At 41.3% G+C, this 17,774-nt stretch overlaps 1 protein-coding gene across 3 annotated transcripts in view; it reads left to right on the plus strand.

Annotated features, from left to right (window-relative positions):
* Positions 1-943: 943 nt before the first annotated feature.
* The window catches only part of PIGP (phosphatidylinositol glycan anchor biosynthesis class P), a 66,839-nt gene continuing 50,008 nt past the window's right edge, over positions 944-17,774 (plus strand). The window contains exons 1-2 of one of the 3 annotated variants that reach the window (XM_085621280.1): positions 944-1,066; positions 11,448-11,544. In XM_085621280.1, coding sequence (XP_085477406.1) covers positions 11,463-11,544 — 82 coding nt within the window. In that variant the 5' untranslated portion in view covers positions 944-1,066; positions 11,448-11,462. Of the gene's footprint in view, positions 1,067-1,254; positions 1,405-11,008; positions 11,185-11,447; positions 11,545-17,774 lie in introns of those variants that run through there. The other 2 variants (XM_085621279.1, XM_085621281.1) reach the window with 2 other exon arrangements.

The following is a 17,774-nucleotide window of genomic DNA, read 5'->3' on the forward strand; positions in this document are numbered from 1 at the left end:
GTGGACCAAGAGGGGATGTCGTGAGTGAAAAAAATGAGATCGTTTTTGAGCCTCCCATAACGACCATTGTAAAACTGATCAACAAAAAGGGAATCAGGGAAGCATTCAATTGTGTTATGCTTGAAACATTTTGCTGAAGCTTTAGTCAGGTTAGAAGGGTAAATGATTTTGTAGCAATTAATTCCAGACTTAACTCGAGTGGTGGCCATGTTTGGAAACTGAGGAGGAGGAGGGTGGTGGGGATATAAGAAGGGTGATACTAGGAAAGCGGTGGTGAGGAGAAGTGAAAGGACAGGAAGGGGGCACATAATCTAGACGTCGGGTGAAGAGATCTGAACTAATGTGCAGTTAGGGAAGTGAGGCGATTAGGAACAGGTTGTTACTTCAGAACAGGACTGATTCAACAAGATAGGACTGAAGATGGAGTGGTGTAAGAGGAAAATCACTACTTAGCATCATCCTGTGACATAAACCACATTATGCACAGCATCACATTAGGCGCCAAATGGATTGTACGCCCGTAATCTCAACAGTCTAATATTGGACACTAACCTCCTAAGTATGTCCAACATTAGGGGCATAAAGCACTGGGTGGAACAGATCTCACTAGCATAAACCAAAGTATGAAAGACAACCTAATAATCATTAAAAAAATCCTCACTTTGCATGTATTTTAATGAGTTTAGCAAGTCTTTCTGTCAGTCATTATTTCTATCCTGTTCATTTCTACGTGAGTTCCACTGTCGTTTGGCGAGTAGCATACACCAGCATATTCTTGATCAGTGTTGTCTAACCCACGTTGTTTAGCCCTGCGGCTTTGGCCTCGTCCGTCTTATTGCGCAATTGGCTTTTAATGTCTGAGCACCCCATCGCGAAACGGAGAGAGTTTTTATTTATCTAACCTCCCTACTCCCGCCACATGGGAATCATTGTGCCTCTGCGCTGCCTCGGTAAGAGCAGACCGAAGTAGCAGCACGCCGAGCTAAGAGCAACGAAACCACTTCGCCGGAGAGACATCATTCATCGAAACTCCTAATGAGTCATCTGTTCCAGCGCAACGTTCTCTGTGAGCAGAAACTAAAATTAGACATACAAATACCCCTTACACACAACCGGGAATAGTTTCTGGGGCACACTTTTATTTCCGGGCGGAAGTGGCAGGTTTATTTTTGTATGGGTGGGTCTTTTTTTCCGGGTTGTTCTATTTCTAAACCAATCACAGGATTCACAGGGCAGGACAGACACCCTAAGCAGCCAATCAGATATTTCTACTACAGCGCTTGTGGCAGTTCTTTACTATCATTTGCTTGCCCCTTTCTGCTTTTTAAATTATTTAAATAAAGAGAATCGTAAACTATGAAGGATTTACAGAGTTTTTAAAGGCTCTCTGGTCGGTGGTGGGAGGTAAGGCCCCTTCGATAGTATTCCGCAGGATTTCTTAGGGTTGACTGTCTGCCTCTCCGAGACACAGTCGGTAAATGCCAGTTTGTAATGTATACCAACTCCTTAGACTGGAACAGCTTAACAGTTCCACGTCCGTGATGAAGTTGAGAGTTTTTATTTGGGCACACGGGCGTACCGACCATTGGTGCAGCATGTGCAATGCACTCGGTGCTCAGAATCGGGGGGATGGGGGGGGGGGGGGGTAATTGCTGTATTTTATTTCTATAACAGCAAGCATTCTTGGTTTGGAGAGCATGAGTAGAAAGTGTTTCTTTGCCATGCTTTGTGTTATATTATGTGTATTTGTAAAGCGCACAATCACCCCCATGGTATCCTGGTGCATGATGACGAGTGCTGGGTTGGCCAACTTTCCCTTGCAGATTTGGAAAACACTTAAGGTTATAAGGTGTTATTGTATGGATGGATAAGTGTATGAATGCAGCGATGAAGTATTTTACTATTCTACGTGTAAGCCAGTTGGAACTTCCATTATATCACTGTGATTGTGTGGCTGCACGTATATGTGAAGTGAAGCAAACGAAAGAGAGTAAGGGATTTCGATGCTTGTGAGTGTCCAATCAACCTTGGGGGTCATTTGGAGCGGGTCCCAGCAAAGGCCCTGACAGTCACGCCTACTAATACGACTCAAAACTCATTTAAACAAGTCCAAGCCAATTCCTAACCCAAAGGTCTACAAGGTCTCGCACAAAGAACTAGTCACAGCAACTAGATTTGACTTTCGAATGTGGCACAAAGGCCATTTAAACATCGTCAAAGCCAATTTAAATAGACCAACCACAGGCAGCACACCCTGTAATCAACCAGTCCAATACCATTTTATGGTATTACAGCAATGTTGAGTCAAAGTAACTTAAGTGGACTCGAGATTGGTCTGATAGCCAATTTCAACACTAACACAGCAGGCACAGCTACATGGAATTATTGTAGCCAATACTCCTACAGGCTGAGGTAACCCCTATAGCTAGGTCCCAGAAAGGCCTGTTCACAATATGCAACGCATACTTTAGGGAAGCTAAGCCAATTTAAACATGACGAAAACCAATTAAAATGTGTCAAAACAGGCAAAGTTGCTTTTAGTTCATTAAATGTTCCCAAGAACAGAGATATCTTGCGAGGAGGCTGATCGCACCATGGCCCAGTTACAAGCACTAAAGCAAACTCGAGGACAGCACGTTTCAACATTCCTAGTCGAGACACGCAATATGGCAAAGCTTCCTGAAATTAATGGATGAATAATATTCCCAAGGGTTGCGATAAGCCCGGAAAACAAATATCACCAAAGGACTCCAGGCCATTTAATGTACAATACTATCAGATCTACCTAGGATAATGAAACAGATATTCCTAGGGGTGAGACAACCGCTAATGAATACCATTAAAGTTTTAAAGATTCACAATCGGATTACTGAACCTGCTACAGATTGAAAAGCAAGGGACACTTACTTGACTCTACAAGCATGTCACTTTCTCCCTTTTTGCAGGGGGACAGCATGATAAGTATGCAGTCCTTTTGTCTTTAGTGGCATCCTATTTAAGTAAACGCTATGCAGGCACAATAGAGCATATGCTGTACTGTTTTTTTACCAGAGGGCACTAAGCACCCAATCAGGCGAGATATATATGTTGCAAAGGGCTGCAGAGAATGAGTTTTCCACAGACATTCTGTCCCGAGTGTCACTTTTGTTTCGTGTAGTCTCTCTTCCCCTAGACTCTCCTTGGCAGATAGCATGCCGATCCTCCCCCAAGCCCTTCAGTAAAGGTAATTCTATTAAGCACAATCAATTAAAATCATTGCCATGATCACATCGACGCACCGCTATCGGCAAGATCATGCTAATAAAGCCATTATTCACTAGTTGGGGAAAAATATTTACTTCTTCAAACCAAAAATACTGTGAGTTCCAGTGTTAGTTACAGCCGGTCTGTTACAAAGATAGGCTCCTTAATTACATACTAATTTCTGAAAGAGGGAAGTCGCACTTTAGTTAAAATGAGTTAAACGGAACATAGTAATATAACACTAGAAGCAAAATATCAGTAATTTATGGAAGCAAACAAAAAGGGGATCAATAATATCCTCTATTGCAAAATTGCTTGCTAATGTGAACAAGCCATAATTTAGGTAAGGTGCGCTAAACAGAGCTCCTTAGAATCACACAGAGAAACATTTCTAAAGCAGGCACCCCACACTGTAGTTAGAATGTATTTAACAAAACGGTAATATCATACTAGAAACAGTATGCTTCGATAATTCATGGAAGCAATATTAAGCATTTGCAATGGAATAGGTCTAGCATTTGCGAGAGTTTAAGCGATTGCCACTGTAAATGTCAATGCCTTTTATTTATCTGTTTTGATATTTAACACATAAATAAAAGGCATTGCCATTTACAATGCCAATAGCTCAAACTCTTGTTAAAGCAAGACCTATTTAATTTCAAAGAAGCGGCCGCCATTGCCCGGGCTCCTTGGAAAGTGAAAGCCCACATGACCCGTGAATGCACGGAAAGTATGTCGTGCCTGTAGTAGGAGAAACTCATTAAAGAAAATAGTGCTAACAGACTAAGTAAGACATACCGTGTAACAACAGACGTAAAAGGGCCATTCCTCCTGGGATGTTACAAATGAAGACAAGGAGGTACTAAGGAGGGACTAACGAGCCAATCAACAAATCAGAAGCCAGCGTTTACAAATGACAATGACCTAAGCCAATGATAAATATGGGCGGAGAGTGTGCGGAGCTTCAAGTCTCTACTTGAATACAGCATGCCTCTCAGAACAGCCACGCGTTTCCCAGGCTCAACCTAAAAATGAAGTTATAAGATCCACTATTGCAAGCTAAAGCTCTTAAAGGAACAAGCCATGATTTAAAGTCCATTGTCCTTCTTTGCAGGTGTACAGACGGAGGCAAGAAAATGTTCCTTTCCAAATCTGAAGAAATACCAATTTTTAAACACCGGTTTGGACCTTTCACACACACAGCAAGATCAAGGCACACATTTGGAACTAGTGTGTAGATCCTTCTGTGTGCATGCACCACTGCTATGACCACTTTTGTATGACCATTCTTGTAAGGATGCACTAATCTTGTACATGGGATCCAACTCCTTAGCAGTGATCACATACACAGGAGTATGGTTGCAAAAGAGGAATGGGGAATGAGAGTAAATCGTGACACTGGACTCCACCACTCTGGCTCGTCACTTCTGTTGGTGAAGTGTCAGGATTCAGGCGCAGCGCTGGCTGACAATGAAGCATCAGGCTTACAGGGAATGGAGGTGATTTACAACATGTCAGTGGAAGCTGAGGAGAGGGGAACACTATGCCGCTGACTACAGAAAAGTTAGATACACACACTACCTGGGTTTGGGGTAATTTCTGGGTCGATGTTGGTCAAGCCACATTTTAGATCTTGCATGGCTTCTAAACCGTACCTAGCAATGTGTTGTTAGTTGCATTAGTTTCCCTTTCATATTAGTCACACACGTTTTGTCCTCCATATTTGTTGTTTCTCTCCCTATCTGATCCCTCAATTCCCCAGTTAGTCCTTCCTCAGCATGGTTGTGAGCATAGTGGTTTATTGTATGGTGTGGTTGTGTGTGACTTCACCATGTAATAAACTCACAAATCCATCTTGGGTCCAGTCCGGCTCGTTTGCGAGCCCTTAGCTCAACCCTGGGTAGCTGTGACTTTGAGCAATCAGGCTTTGTCAAAGGAACAAGTGCAAAGCATTTAGAAGTACCTAAGCAGTTGAGTAAAAGAGAAACACAACACAAAGAAAATCCGACACTAATTTAGAACAATAGCTTTTATTTTTATGATTTTTTAGATGCTAAAATAAACAAAATCCACCAGAGGGTTCCAACAATATAAATTAAATAAGTAAGTAATACTAGCAAATTGTTTTAAGAAGCAGTTGGGTACAGGGTCTTGCGGGGATAGTGCGATGGGTTGCAGGCCTGGTAAAGGTTGATCCTGGCACCCTAAGATTTTTAATCCAGAAAGAAATATTAGAAAATCTCAAGGAACAGTCATTAGTTCTGGATGAGTCTCTGCTTTTCACCCTCTTGCCATATCAATTAAGGGCCACCTTGAAACAGGCTACCAGGGAATTAAGTTTCACTAGGGATAGGGATGCTCGCGTCCTAAAGAGGGGTATCCATCCGTCTATAGAGTCCCGTGAGATAAATAAAGCACAGGCTTATATTTCCTGAAACCTGCCCCATGGAGTGCACCGCTTCTGGCTATTATTTAGACAGGGCATGCTCCCTTTAAATAATGTGCTGTCTAAATGGTATGGTTCTTCCCCGATCTATAATTTCTGTAATAACTCCATCCAGGACCGTAATCATGTGTTATTTATTTGCCCCGCTTTATTATTGCAACGGCGTAAATGGATGAGACCAATTTGTCTACAATTATCTATCATCTCAGCGTCTGCACTAATTGATTCTATTTATGAGCCACCAAATGAAATGTTAACTTTTTAAAGTGTTTTATAAATCTGTATTAAATTATATGTAGGAAGCAATTATTAACTCTGGTTTTAACCTGATGTTTTAGTGCAAAGGGCAAAAAGGATATTTTAATTATTTCCTGTTGTATAAGAAACTATCTTGCACAAAACTTTGTATGTAGTGGATCTTTCAATTTATGTGGATCTCTTCGGAGTTCCAGGAGCATGAATAAAATAAACTTGAAACTTGAATACTAGCAAATTGTTAACCAGCATTGGTAACTAGAAGGTACTTGGAAACTGTGCTTGATTTGTAAAAGAATGAGTGCCTGTGCCCAAAGCTCTACTCACACATCAGCGGTGGGCGCTATTAAATGTCTGATCAGTGTTCAATCCGCCTCACTCCTCTTAACTCCACTACCAGACACTCTCTACCCCTTTATATCATTCTTGCAGTTTCTTCCTTTCTCCGTTTGTGACGGTTTTCCATCTTTCTCTTTCTATTCCCTTTTTTTGTTTTTCTCTCTCTTGCTTTCAGGAAACGTCTGATTCGAAAAATAAGTGCCAGTTTCTAAAAATAAACACATTAGGGCAACTTTGGCCACAGGGGCAGGTGTCCCTCAAAGTCAGTTTGAAGTTCAGCCAAAAAGCAGTTGTCACTGGTCTCTGGTTATAGCTAAACTAGCGGTTACCTTTAACTGATGCTGGTGTCCATCTTTGATGACAAAACCTCACTCTGACAAAACACCCGGGTCCAGCAGACTCTGGTGCAGTTTTTGAGTGGTGGAACTTGGTATTCCAGACTGCACTTAGGCGGTCAGCAGCAATCAGGCGATTGTGGCTATCAACTTTCCAATGAGAAAAAAAGGTGGGTATGCAGTTCCTAGGTGTGAGGGAAGGTTCAGGTCTTTCTAAAAAGTGCCCTCACACTCCCTGAAGGATGTCATGCTTCATCATTGGGCCTGCTCCTCTTCGGGCCAGCGCTACAATTCCCGACGGGCACCCTCGAAGGGGCTCTTTGGCGAAGATCTTTTGTTGATGAAGTGGTGGGGTTAGTGGGGGTGTGTGGGCTGGGTAGTGCGGTGATTGTGAAAATTAAAATAGGTCTAGAGCAGCCCTTTATGATACTTTTATTCCTAGGGGGCACTAACCTAACTAAAAGAGGTGAGCCCCGGCTGGATATAATGCTCCTACAGGGCCTGTGTGGTGCATAAGGTCGACATGTTTCATGCCAGGAGTAGCCCTTAACAGGTCTGGTGGCAATTCATCAGGACCGTATTAAAGGAATTAATTATTGTTCTCTAGCACTACCGCAACACTGGTTCAAAGATTTGTGTGATTGGATAGTAACCAGCTTTGCAGCAAGGAAACCGGGTCCAATTTTGCCCAGTAGTCTGAGACCCCTAGACAAGTAGGTCTAAGTTGATGGAAGCGTGTGACGGAGCACTTTGTTGCTCTGATAACAGGGAGGTGTGGCAACTTTCTCTGATCCTAAACTGGCTCTAGTCCTGTGTCAACGTTTCAAGCCAGGTTCTTCAACTTTTGTGGTCTGTAGCTGGAACAGGAAGTCAGCCAACTGACTCTTGAAGTCACTTCTTTTGTCTGGGGCTTAGGGACAGCTTTTCCTTCAGCAGGGGAACACAGGTACAGTCCTCACTTTGCTAACCCAATGATTAGCAGGTGCAGTCCAGCCTTTGGTTCAGCTTCTCTTTGATAGGCCCAGGTAACAACGGGGCAGTCCTCCTTTTGCCCTCTCTTCAGTGCAGACGTGATCTGAGGTCTAATTCCAAGGTACTACTGTTATGCCCAGAACTTGCCCTCGGGAACGTGGTGGCTACTAGCCAATACCTTCACGCCTGATGACTACTTACTTTCAAGTGTAGGAGCTAGCTGTCCCAGAATGCAATGTTTTCCTACTCCCAAGATGGCAAGATCCCCCTCTCGGAGTGTGGAGCTCCATAGCCCGACAATAAAGCCAAAGGACAAATTCTTTGGACCTAGCGAGCACAGCTGAATGAATTTATCAATCAATGTAAAACATTATCATGAAACTATTACGACCAACTTGCTTAGCATGTTTTGTATATTTCTCAATTCAAAGAACAATATTTTGTGATGACCTATTACACACACCACTCCTGAATTAACATATAACAACTTAAAGTCAATGTGTAGTTATTCACCATAAATCATTACACAATTAATCTCTCTATTATACAATATTGCTAATGACAAGAATTCAATAGCCCATAGCCCGATGCATTGCGGGATGCACTCCCTTCTTCAGGAGCTGTAGTAACTGAAAAAATAAATAAATGAAACAAATATCAACATTTTCAACGTCTGGCAAATTGATTCTTTTCTTGTGCAATGAACATTTGTCTGTGAAAATTCTTTATTGAAAATTTGAATTGCATCAACAGTTATGTAATACAGCAAAGACATTTCGGTGGCATGCATCAACAACAATCTTGAGTCCTTAAAGCATGGCATAGTATAACATACTAGAGTATGAACTTCATCTACGCTTCTATGTCCCTCGGGTGACGTATATTGTGGCAGTCCCTGCTCTGTCATTCTGTTTAGATTAGTCACTCTCGTCTGATACCTGTTCTGGTGGGGGGGTTTGCAAATATCGCCCCCATAATGATTGCACTTTCCTCACACCCTCGTCCATTTTTGGGAGCAGCCTCTGTGTATGTAAACAGATTTCTCTGTCACCTGTCTGTGAATATTTACCAAATGTTTAGTGATAAATCAGCAAGCCAAAAATGAGGATGTGAAATTAATCAGAAGGATACGGCAAACTTTCATGTGTTTTAAGGGAACACACTGGGGAAATCCATTAATGTTGAACGTGCTCACCCAACTTCATGTCTCATTAATAAAGAACGTACTGACGACAAACAAAGTGTACTTGAATATGTTAAACCCATAAATCTCCATGCAATGGTGATACAAAAACATGCTGTACAGTGTAACCCCAAGCCAATTCTTACATAGTATGCTTTAACTTCAATCTATATAACTGAACACTTACTGGCTCCTGAATAGTCACCCTATTCCAATTTCTGGTGAACAATAAAAACATGTCCTGGTAGTTAGCACACCTGAGTTGTGAGCTGCTTCTAACCCTTTACACGTCAATGGGGGTACTAGTCTTTCTACAGCAAAAAAGACAATTTGGGGTTTTTACTGTGAGGGCTTGTAAAAATACATTCCCCACCTTATAATTTACAGCACCTTGCCTTAGGTCTCAATAGGCCTGCCTTAGGAATGATCTATATATTAAAAAGTAAAGTCTGGACTTTGTCATTAGTTTAAATGGCAAAGTCGAGTTAGCAGTTCGAAAACTGCTCTGCTAGCCAGCAGTGGCAGGCTGGAAGTTTTGCATTGCCACACTCGGGACACCATAAGTGCTGCAGGTCACAAGGGACACTTTAACTTTCAGGCCCGGGGCACCTCTGGTAAATGACTTATAAGTACGTTACCATATGCCAATTGTGGGTGAGCCAATCAGACATGCACGTTTTAAGGGTCAGAACACTGGCACTGAGGCCTGTTTGGCAGTGCTCAGTGCACTCTTAAAGTCCAAAAAACATCAGCATCAGTCCAAAACTTTGGGGGTGATCATGCAAAAAAAAGGCATTTCCCTACATGTGTCCTATTGTTGTGTGCTGCCTCTCTTTCTTCTGTTGTAGCTTCTGTCCCTTGTGTTTACCGAAGGGGCTTGGGGCTCTCAGATGGATCCCAGGTTGGATCATCTCTCATCGAAGCAATACCCTTCACATAAATTGATCTCCTGTAAATCTGTGTGTACATCACTTTGTTCCATCAGTTGTTAAAATATACTTACCTTTTGGCCTCTTTCTGGCAGCCGGTTCAGACCGTCCTCTATATGTATCAAGAAGATAGAGTTGTGCCCTCCCTTGACTGAGATGATTCCATGCTGAAGAGTGATCACCATCCCTGTGTGTTTCCCTTTCTATCTCAGTTATCGTCCCTGTTTCCCCCAGATTTCTGCAGTTGGTAGCAAGTTTAGCTTCTCACCGGCATGGATATTCAGGAATTGGCTGGGGCTTTGACCGAGTCTTCAACACCAGAACCAAACATCAAGGATGCCTACAAATCACAGTTCTACTGGGACTCACTGTGGGCCCAAAGGATGATGAAATAACACAGGGCCACCTGATGTTCTGCCAAGCAGAGCTAACCCAAGAAGTTTGTCCACACCCGACCCTGGATCTTTGAGACCGCAAGAAAGATTTTATCTAAGTGTGAGGAGGACCTCACAATGTGCAGAGAGAGACTGTTTCTTTAAATCCCTCAAACAAGTGTTGGAGTAGGTGGGCTTGATGGTGTGGAAGGCGGGCTTCATATTATAAGTTTACACTACTAATGACTTGTGGAATAATTGAGACCAGTTTACCCTGTAACACGTTTTGCTCCTGAACTGTGTTCTGTTTCCCTGCAACTGAATACTGGAGTCCTAGTGGTCCTACTGACTGGACGTTGGACTTGGACTTTGGAAACCAGTCTTTTGTCCCCCTAAGTCCTTAATTTTTGTGGGGAGGAATGTTCAAATGTTTCAGATTCTCACAATTCTCGGCTCAAACCCACTGATCTGTTAACCCTCACCCCTGATTGCATTAAGTGTTGCTGAGAAACTCGATCAGAAGGCAGACATAGCACTTTATATACATTGTAACATGCTGCCTGGTATCTTTGGTCTGTTAAAAGGGCACTTTACAAATAGTAAGAGACTGAAACCCTAAGGTTTCTGGAGATAGTCAACAACTGGCAAACCTGGCCCCATAGTTTAATAGTGTCTCTAGGTGCCCATGTAATGTGCATTATCCATTAACGCATAAGTGCCATCAAACTGCTTTTGGTCATATACTAGCTCAAATAGGTGTTGGAACCTTCTGGTTTGTTTTGGGATTCACCATTCTAACGTCCCTATTTCCACCATGTTTAAACCCATTTCCTTTTAAAAGATATAGCTGTGCCTAGACATTATTTTATATGATTACAGTTTCATACTGTATGTAAGTTCTAAATCTACTGTTGCCTTCTATTGATTGACAGATCACCCTCCTTAAACTTAGCAGCAACTTGGTTCAGGGACACCTGGAGAGCAATAGCACTTAAGGAGCTTTGAACATCAATTGTGAAAGATAGCTTCTACCACTAAAATAGCCCAATAATGACTCACTTCTGAAGGATCCAGAGAAAATACCTCCAAAGCATGTAAAGTCTAATTGGTAAGCATGACTTAAGCTTGACTCTACATATGAAACCGGGCCTCTTTAGCCACTCCAGTATCTACCATTGTTGCCGACAAACTGATACTCCACTGCACTCTTACACATCAGATGTTTGCAAGGGTTGTTCTCTTTTGCAACATACTTGCAGAACATGTACTGCAATAATGCTTTTTATCTTAACATCTTATTTTGTGATATCCTCAAAAACTGTGCTTATACCTTTTTTACTTGTGTGTATAATTCTTTTTATTTATTTTCAGATTGCAGAAAACATTATGGTTGAAAACTCCCCATCACCGTTGCCAGAAAGAGCAATTTATGGATTTGTTCTTTACCTAGGTTCACAGTTTGGTTTTAGTAAGTACATTTATATAGAATATTTTGTATTATTAAAATTAAGATTCATGTTATTACATTTTAGTCCAGTTTTTAAAATATGCCATCAAACACCACATGTATTAGCTGCACACACTGCTTATGTTTTGTTTTAAATTCAAAAATCGTAATTAAAACGAATCAAAATCCGAAGTAATAAATTACAGAGTAATGGAATATGCAGTCTTTTTTTCTGTACAAATATTTGTTTAAAAAATATGAATGGAAAAAATAAATATTACATCTAATTTTCTCTCAGTGAAGGTAAGAGGCATACAAACAAAATGTTGAGAACAATATTGATCAGCTATTTGACATAAACAAAAATAAACAAGAATATTGACATACAAACCAATTTAAATGATCACTACATTATAAGATAATGAGCATCCCCTAAATCAGGGGTCTCCAACCTTTTCTGTAGTGAGAGCTACTTCTGATCAGTGAAAATTGTAGTGAGCTACTAAAGGTTAAGCAACTCACAATTTTTTCCGAGAGACTCCCCACGCCCAGCTTTTTTTACTTTAAAACTGTCTCATACCTCGTCACCCACTACACTGCTACGCGCTGCGTCCCATAACATAACTGCACCTTGGTGTTCATCAAGCAAGACATGGAAACACTACCTGTCCTACACAGAATCACAAATCAAAGAAAACACTTCCAGCCATCCACCCTACATGTGCCATAGCTTGCTCACCGTGTAGGTAAGTACTTCAGTGCCATACATTGGGTTAGTAAGTGCTATAAAAATGCTGCAACAAAATGCCTCTCATTTCCTCGTTATCAAATAAACAAAGGGAGAAAAGTTATGCTACAAATTAATTATGATTATCTTTCATGCCGGGCCTTTGCAGACTATTAAAACAACAACAAATGACCGGTATTTGGATAGGAGGCAACTCTAGTTTCAGCATGTGCATTATTTTATTTTCAAATGACAAAACATGCTCCTGCTCATTAAATGAGTGTTTGTACTAGCATCTCAGTTTTTAAAACCGAAGGTAAAAGTTGTCCCTGGGCACAAACCTGTGCCTTCATTGAGGAACTTCATTTTATGATAATTAAATCATGGAAAGAAAGTTGCTGATTTCAGTTTGCAACCTTGCAGCTAGCTCAGATAGATACAATTTATTTAAAAAATACATTTAAAAAAAGTCTGAAACGCTGCTTTATTACATGACAAATTTTCCAACTATGTACCAACATGAAACTTGTTATGGTAAGAGATGGTGTATTCTGGGTTTTGTTTTTAGTTTGAATTTCATAATAGCCAGACAGCTGTCCACTAAATAAAACAGTATGGATTACCAGGCAAAATGAAGATAGATTCACCACATGATATTGGAGAGGTATAAACTTATCATTATTATGAAATGGGAGAAACGTAGGCAAAATTGATTCCATAAATCAATGTTTGATAAATGGCTTCCTTGGGAAAACAAATATTTTATTAGGGCAAAATGCCCATAGGAGGCAAAAAGAGGTAAATGTTTTTTTTAGTTTGATTTTCTGGATTCTTCTAGGTTTGAACCATTTACATAATAAATGTTTTTGGAGGCACTTAGGTTTGCACATCTACCACAGACTTGCCTACCCACTTCTTTAGAAGGTAGGACTAAAGAGGGTGGGTTTATTTTACATTGTATTAATTTTAAGTAGCATGTGGAAAATCTGAAAACCCTGTAAAAACATATTCACAAAATAGAAATGTTGGTTTTCAAAAAAAGTAGCCAACAACACTGTTAAAACAGTTGCATGCCCCTTGAGTATTCTCAGCGCCAGGGTGTGTACCTGTATAAACATTGTTTTTCGTCCATCCAGCTTCACATTAAAAAACACCCAGAAAATAACAGTAATGTTCCCACGTCCCTACTTTTGAATTTAGCACCTGGTTCTGAGATATTTTAGCTGCATCTAATTCTAATCATTAATGTTTCAAACACAACTTAAGCTCGCCATCTGGTTACTTAGCCACATATCTCTTTCAGCTTCTGTCAAGTGACAAAATGCAGACTGGTAACTTTTTAATGAGAACCACGTTTTCCATGCTGGTCATATTATGGTTCCATAGCAGCGAACTCAATGGATTAATGTACCTGCTGCAGAAATAGGCATGCAAACTGAACCTCGCAGATTCAAACACACTACGAAAGCTCAGGAGGTTATTGTGCTTGATACAGGGCTCCAGATGTAACCCACAGTTTACCACCTCTTGCCCCGGTAAGATAGTTGAATAGTTTAACGTAGGACATCTCCCTACAGATACGTTTCCTGTTCTAGAATATACATCGGAGGTAAATGCACCTCCTTCACTAATCTGAGTTAACCTATGTCTCATTGGTTCCAATGAAAGTAGGATAGATCAGGGGCTTAATGCACTTGTTGCGAAGCACCGGAGGTCACAGTTTACACTTACAGTCTACGTGAGATAGTTCATGGGATTAATTCACTTGCAATAGTGCAAACGACAGAAGTTTCAGTCCCAAGAAGACAGCTCAGGTGAATAAAGGACCTGCTCAGGATATCTGTGGGTACCCTGCGGGTCACATCTTTCAGTCTTACTAAGGTTGCTCATGGGGCAGAGCATCTGCTGCATTACTAAAGAACAAAGCCTTGAAGTTTTCCCGGTTGTTCTAATCTGCGTTATCGGATGACGCATTTTAAGGTTACAAACAGTGGCTGTAAGCCTGGGCCCATGCTTTGCTCGTCCTCTTCCAAAAGCACTGCTAATTAATTTTCTGTCTGTTTAGTCAAGTGACTGCACCCACGTCTTGCCACTCTATGCTATCTCCCCGTGTACGCCCTGATCATCTTTTCATTAATCTGTTTGCTGACAGAGAAAGCAGGTAAACCGCCATCTTTGAGAACACATATCTTCACTTCTGCCTAGCATGCACTGAGACTGCTCGCTGCTGGGGCTGTCTGTAATGGCTGGGGCTGTCTGTCATCTGATTAGCACTTGGTAACCAGAACAAAGGGAAAATGAAATAACTTTATTTATTATCTGATTTATACCTAAAAAATTCCTATAAATGAAGAGTCACCTGACCACTCGGCAATTGTATTTCAGCTAGTGGACAGGAAGGGGATTAGCTATCCTTAAGAGCGTTTTGACTTGCAGTCATAGTACTTTTTCCCCGCGGGCTTGTTTCTTGAATTCCAAATATACATTTTTCAATCTGCTAACCGCAGCACTTGAAAGTAGGCCTTTGTTTACTGAAATGTTATAATGAAAGTTAAAAGTGCATGTTTTTCAGCTGCACGCATTTTTAAAATGAAGATGAGGACGGTGCTCCCCAGTGCGCGTGTTTGGTTTTCCGATTATCAGTATGCTGATTAACTATTATAGAATCATTAAAATTAGGCAGTGTTTCACTACGATTATTTTTTTGGGGGCGGGGGAGTATTGCATGCACGGCCGCGCACTTTCACATCAAAAGGTCTGACATCCACTGAGCTGTTTTCACTTACTATGCAGCTACTGAACTAAGGGCTCGCTTACCAATCTGTTAATGTGTCCCACTTCTCGCAGGATCAAAAGGCATGTGGCACGGTTTTCCGTCGCGTTGATAGATCACCATGCTTGTGCCACCTGAACTGCAGCTTACCGGGCTTTCCGTCCTGCTGCTTTGAGCACACGTTGCGCAGGATATAAAGCGCGCTGCCAGTTCGGAGAAGGCCAGTGAAGCAGTTCCTGCCTGTGCTGGAGTTCAGGAAGAACGTCATGTTCTTCAGCCTGCCCCGCCCCAGCTAAGCTCACTTCAGCCTATCCGAGCAGCTGGTTTGGGTGAGGGCGGGCAAGCGCTCATAACACACCTAAAAAAATAACGATGGGATAATAAATAGATACCGGAGCTTAGAATGAAGCAATAAAAATTGGATGCCGGGCCGAGCTACTCCCAGGGGGATCGCGAGCTACCGGTAGCTCGCGATCGACCGGTTGGAGACCCCTGCCCTAAATAGTAGTCCTTGGCTATGGTTCATTTACTTTAAGATATAGTTGGAAATTGCCTTGTATGTGACATATGACAAAGTTGGGGTTTTCTAAAATATAAACAGTATATTAACAACTCTATAGAGCTGGAAAAGCTTCCAGCCTTACGTAGTTCCATTGGACCTTCGATTTTGATCGAAACTGTTTCTATTTTATGTTAGATTTGCCATCGCAAGGGTCCAACTATAAATATTTAGCCCTCTGGTAGACTGCCATTGTTTAAAAAATAATCCTCTTTCCCTCTATAAGCCAATGCTGTTACCATAATTCATAATCACAAGTCACTACAAAGAATTCATTTAGTTGACCGAATTAAATCACATTATGAGATCAGATATTGTTAAATATTAATTTCTTTCTACCACACAACAGCCGAGAAATATATGTGGGGTTTGACTTAGCCAACATTTTCCAGAGTCTACCATCACATTTTTACCATTTGCATGGTTTCCAGTAAACTCACTGTAAAATGTTTGTTGAAAAGCTTTTCGGTTATTAACACTTATTTTTGATTGCTACTTAAGTATCTAGATCAGTCTTTCTTTGGGATGTCACAGTTCAAGTTAATCTCCCAAACTCCGGAAGAGAAAATTAAAATAAAATAGAGGAAGGCAGCATATATTTTATTCCCTGGGGTCCTTATGCCACATCCAACACATTCTAAACAAACATCATATATGGAGTTGAATTCTAGCAATAATTTAAAACGGGACTCCATCGCAAATTTCTTCTAACTTGTCTTGTGAAATTCCCCCCTTTGGGTCCACTTCTACCCTCCACCTAGGCATTAAACTGCTACTATGTGTCACAATTCCTGCCAACAAAAATATCTTTCTGAACATCACCCTTGAATTCTTCACTTCTTGATCCTTGTCCGTGGATTTTGTTTTGCTTAATGAGGCAACCCAGAGGTGAAGTGCCCAGTGTCCCTCATCCTTCTGAAGGTTTATAGAACACAGATTCTTGGAAACAATCAGCAGCAACAGTGCACAACATTTTTTCAAACCATCCATCATATTATATCTAGGTAGGTAATGTCCTAGATCAAAGGTTCGCAAGCAGAACTGACTTTCCTATCCTCAGCCCACTGGGCACAATTGAAAAAACGTATGGGGTTATTACGATGATGGTCAGTTGGACGGCCTGTTGTGGTGGTGGTGTTGGTGGTCCAATGGACATCACAACATCACAATCAGGCCCTCTGTTTTCTTCCTTATAAGTCATTTCAAGCAACATAATTTGCTCAGATTTGCAGATCCACCACATAACAATCAAACATCCTTTTTTGGATGCTTTATTGTCTGATTCAGCATCTAAAGCAGCTGTCTGACCGTAACGTCCTCTAACGTAAACACTGCTATCCAGCACCCATTTCCAATTGTGTTGTTAGGTCTGGGTGTTGACATCATTGCTGCCAAACAGACCCACTGCTAACATTGTAGATAGAGTGGACTTTCAGTCTTACCGCTTTAGCCATTGTTTTTTTTCGCCCAGCTTCTCTCAGCCATTGGCTTGAGATTTTGTTAATCATGGTGTTGTGATGGTAATCTCTCCCTCTGCCCTCATATTGTTATGCTGCGCAAGGTTGGCGTGTCACACTTGGAACACTCCTTGAGTTTCATGTGAGTCAGGCCATTCTCGGAGAGGCGGTTGCTGGAACCAGCAGGTTGGGAGCCCCATCGTGTGAAGAGACTTAAAGAAAACCTACTACATTGGATCTACGTTGGTGTCCGTCTCCTTAACTTCATACTTGAACATTTGGGCGACGATTTCTCCTTCAAGCTCTTTTCCTGCGTGGTACGAATCTATCGGTTCCCGTCCAGCTCGACTTTACATGCTGTGGTAAATAATTTAATTACCGGGACTTAATTTGATACAGAACATAATAAAAATAGCTCAATAAATAAGAGGCAGAATCTGTGGTATTAGAGGTTAGGAACGGGCTTTATTCCAATGGACGATTTCGAAATCGTGGACTCCAGGTTCCATCACCACGGAGGCTCAGGAAGTGAAGTACATACATTATTGATAATTAATCACTTTTATACAATAGGCATTACAGTGAAGCAAATGCGAGAGGCGTAACAATTGATAAGGAAGATAACATTATTCATGCGTAATGAAAATGGGCGTGATTGGGCGTAACAAAGGAACGTCATCAGGTATGATGTCATAATGGGGTGGTTCCATAAAAGAATTTCGCAATGTCAGCAGA

Source organism: Triturus cristatus, chromosome 8 (genome assembly GCF_964204655.1).
Source record: "Triturus cristatus chromosome 8, aTriCri1.1, whole genome shotgun sequence".
In the NCBI taxonomy this organism is placed as follows: Eukaryota; Metazoa; Chordata; class Amphibia; order Caudata; family Salamandridae; genus Triturus; species Triturus cristatus.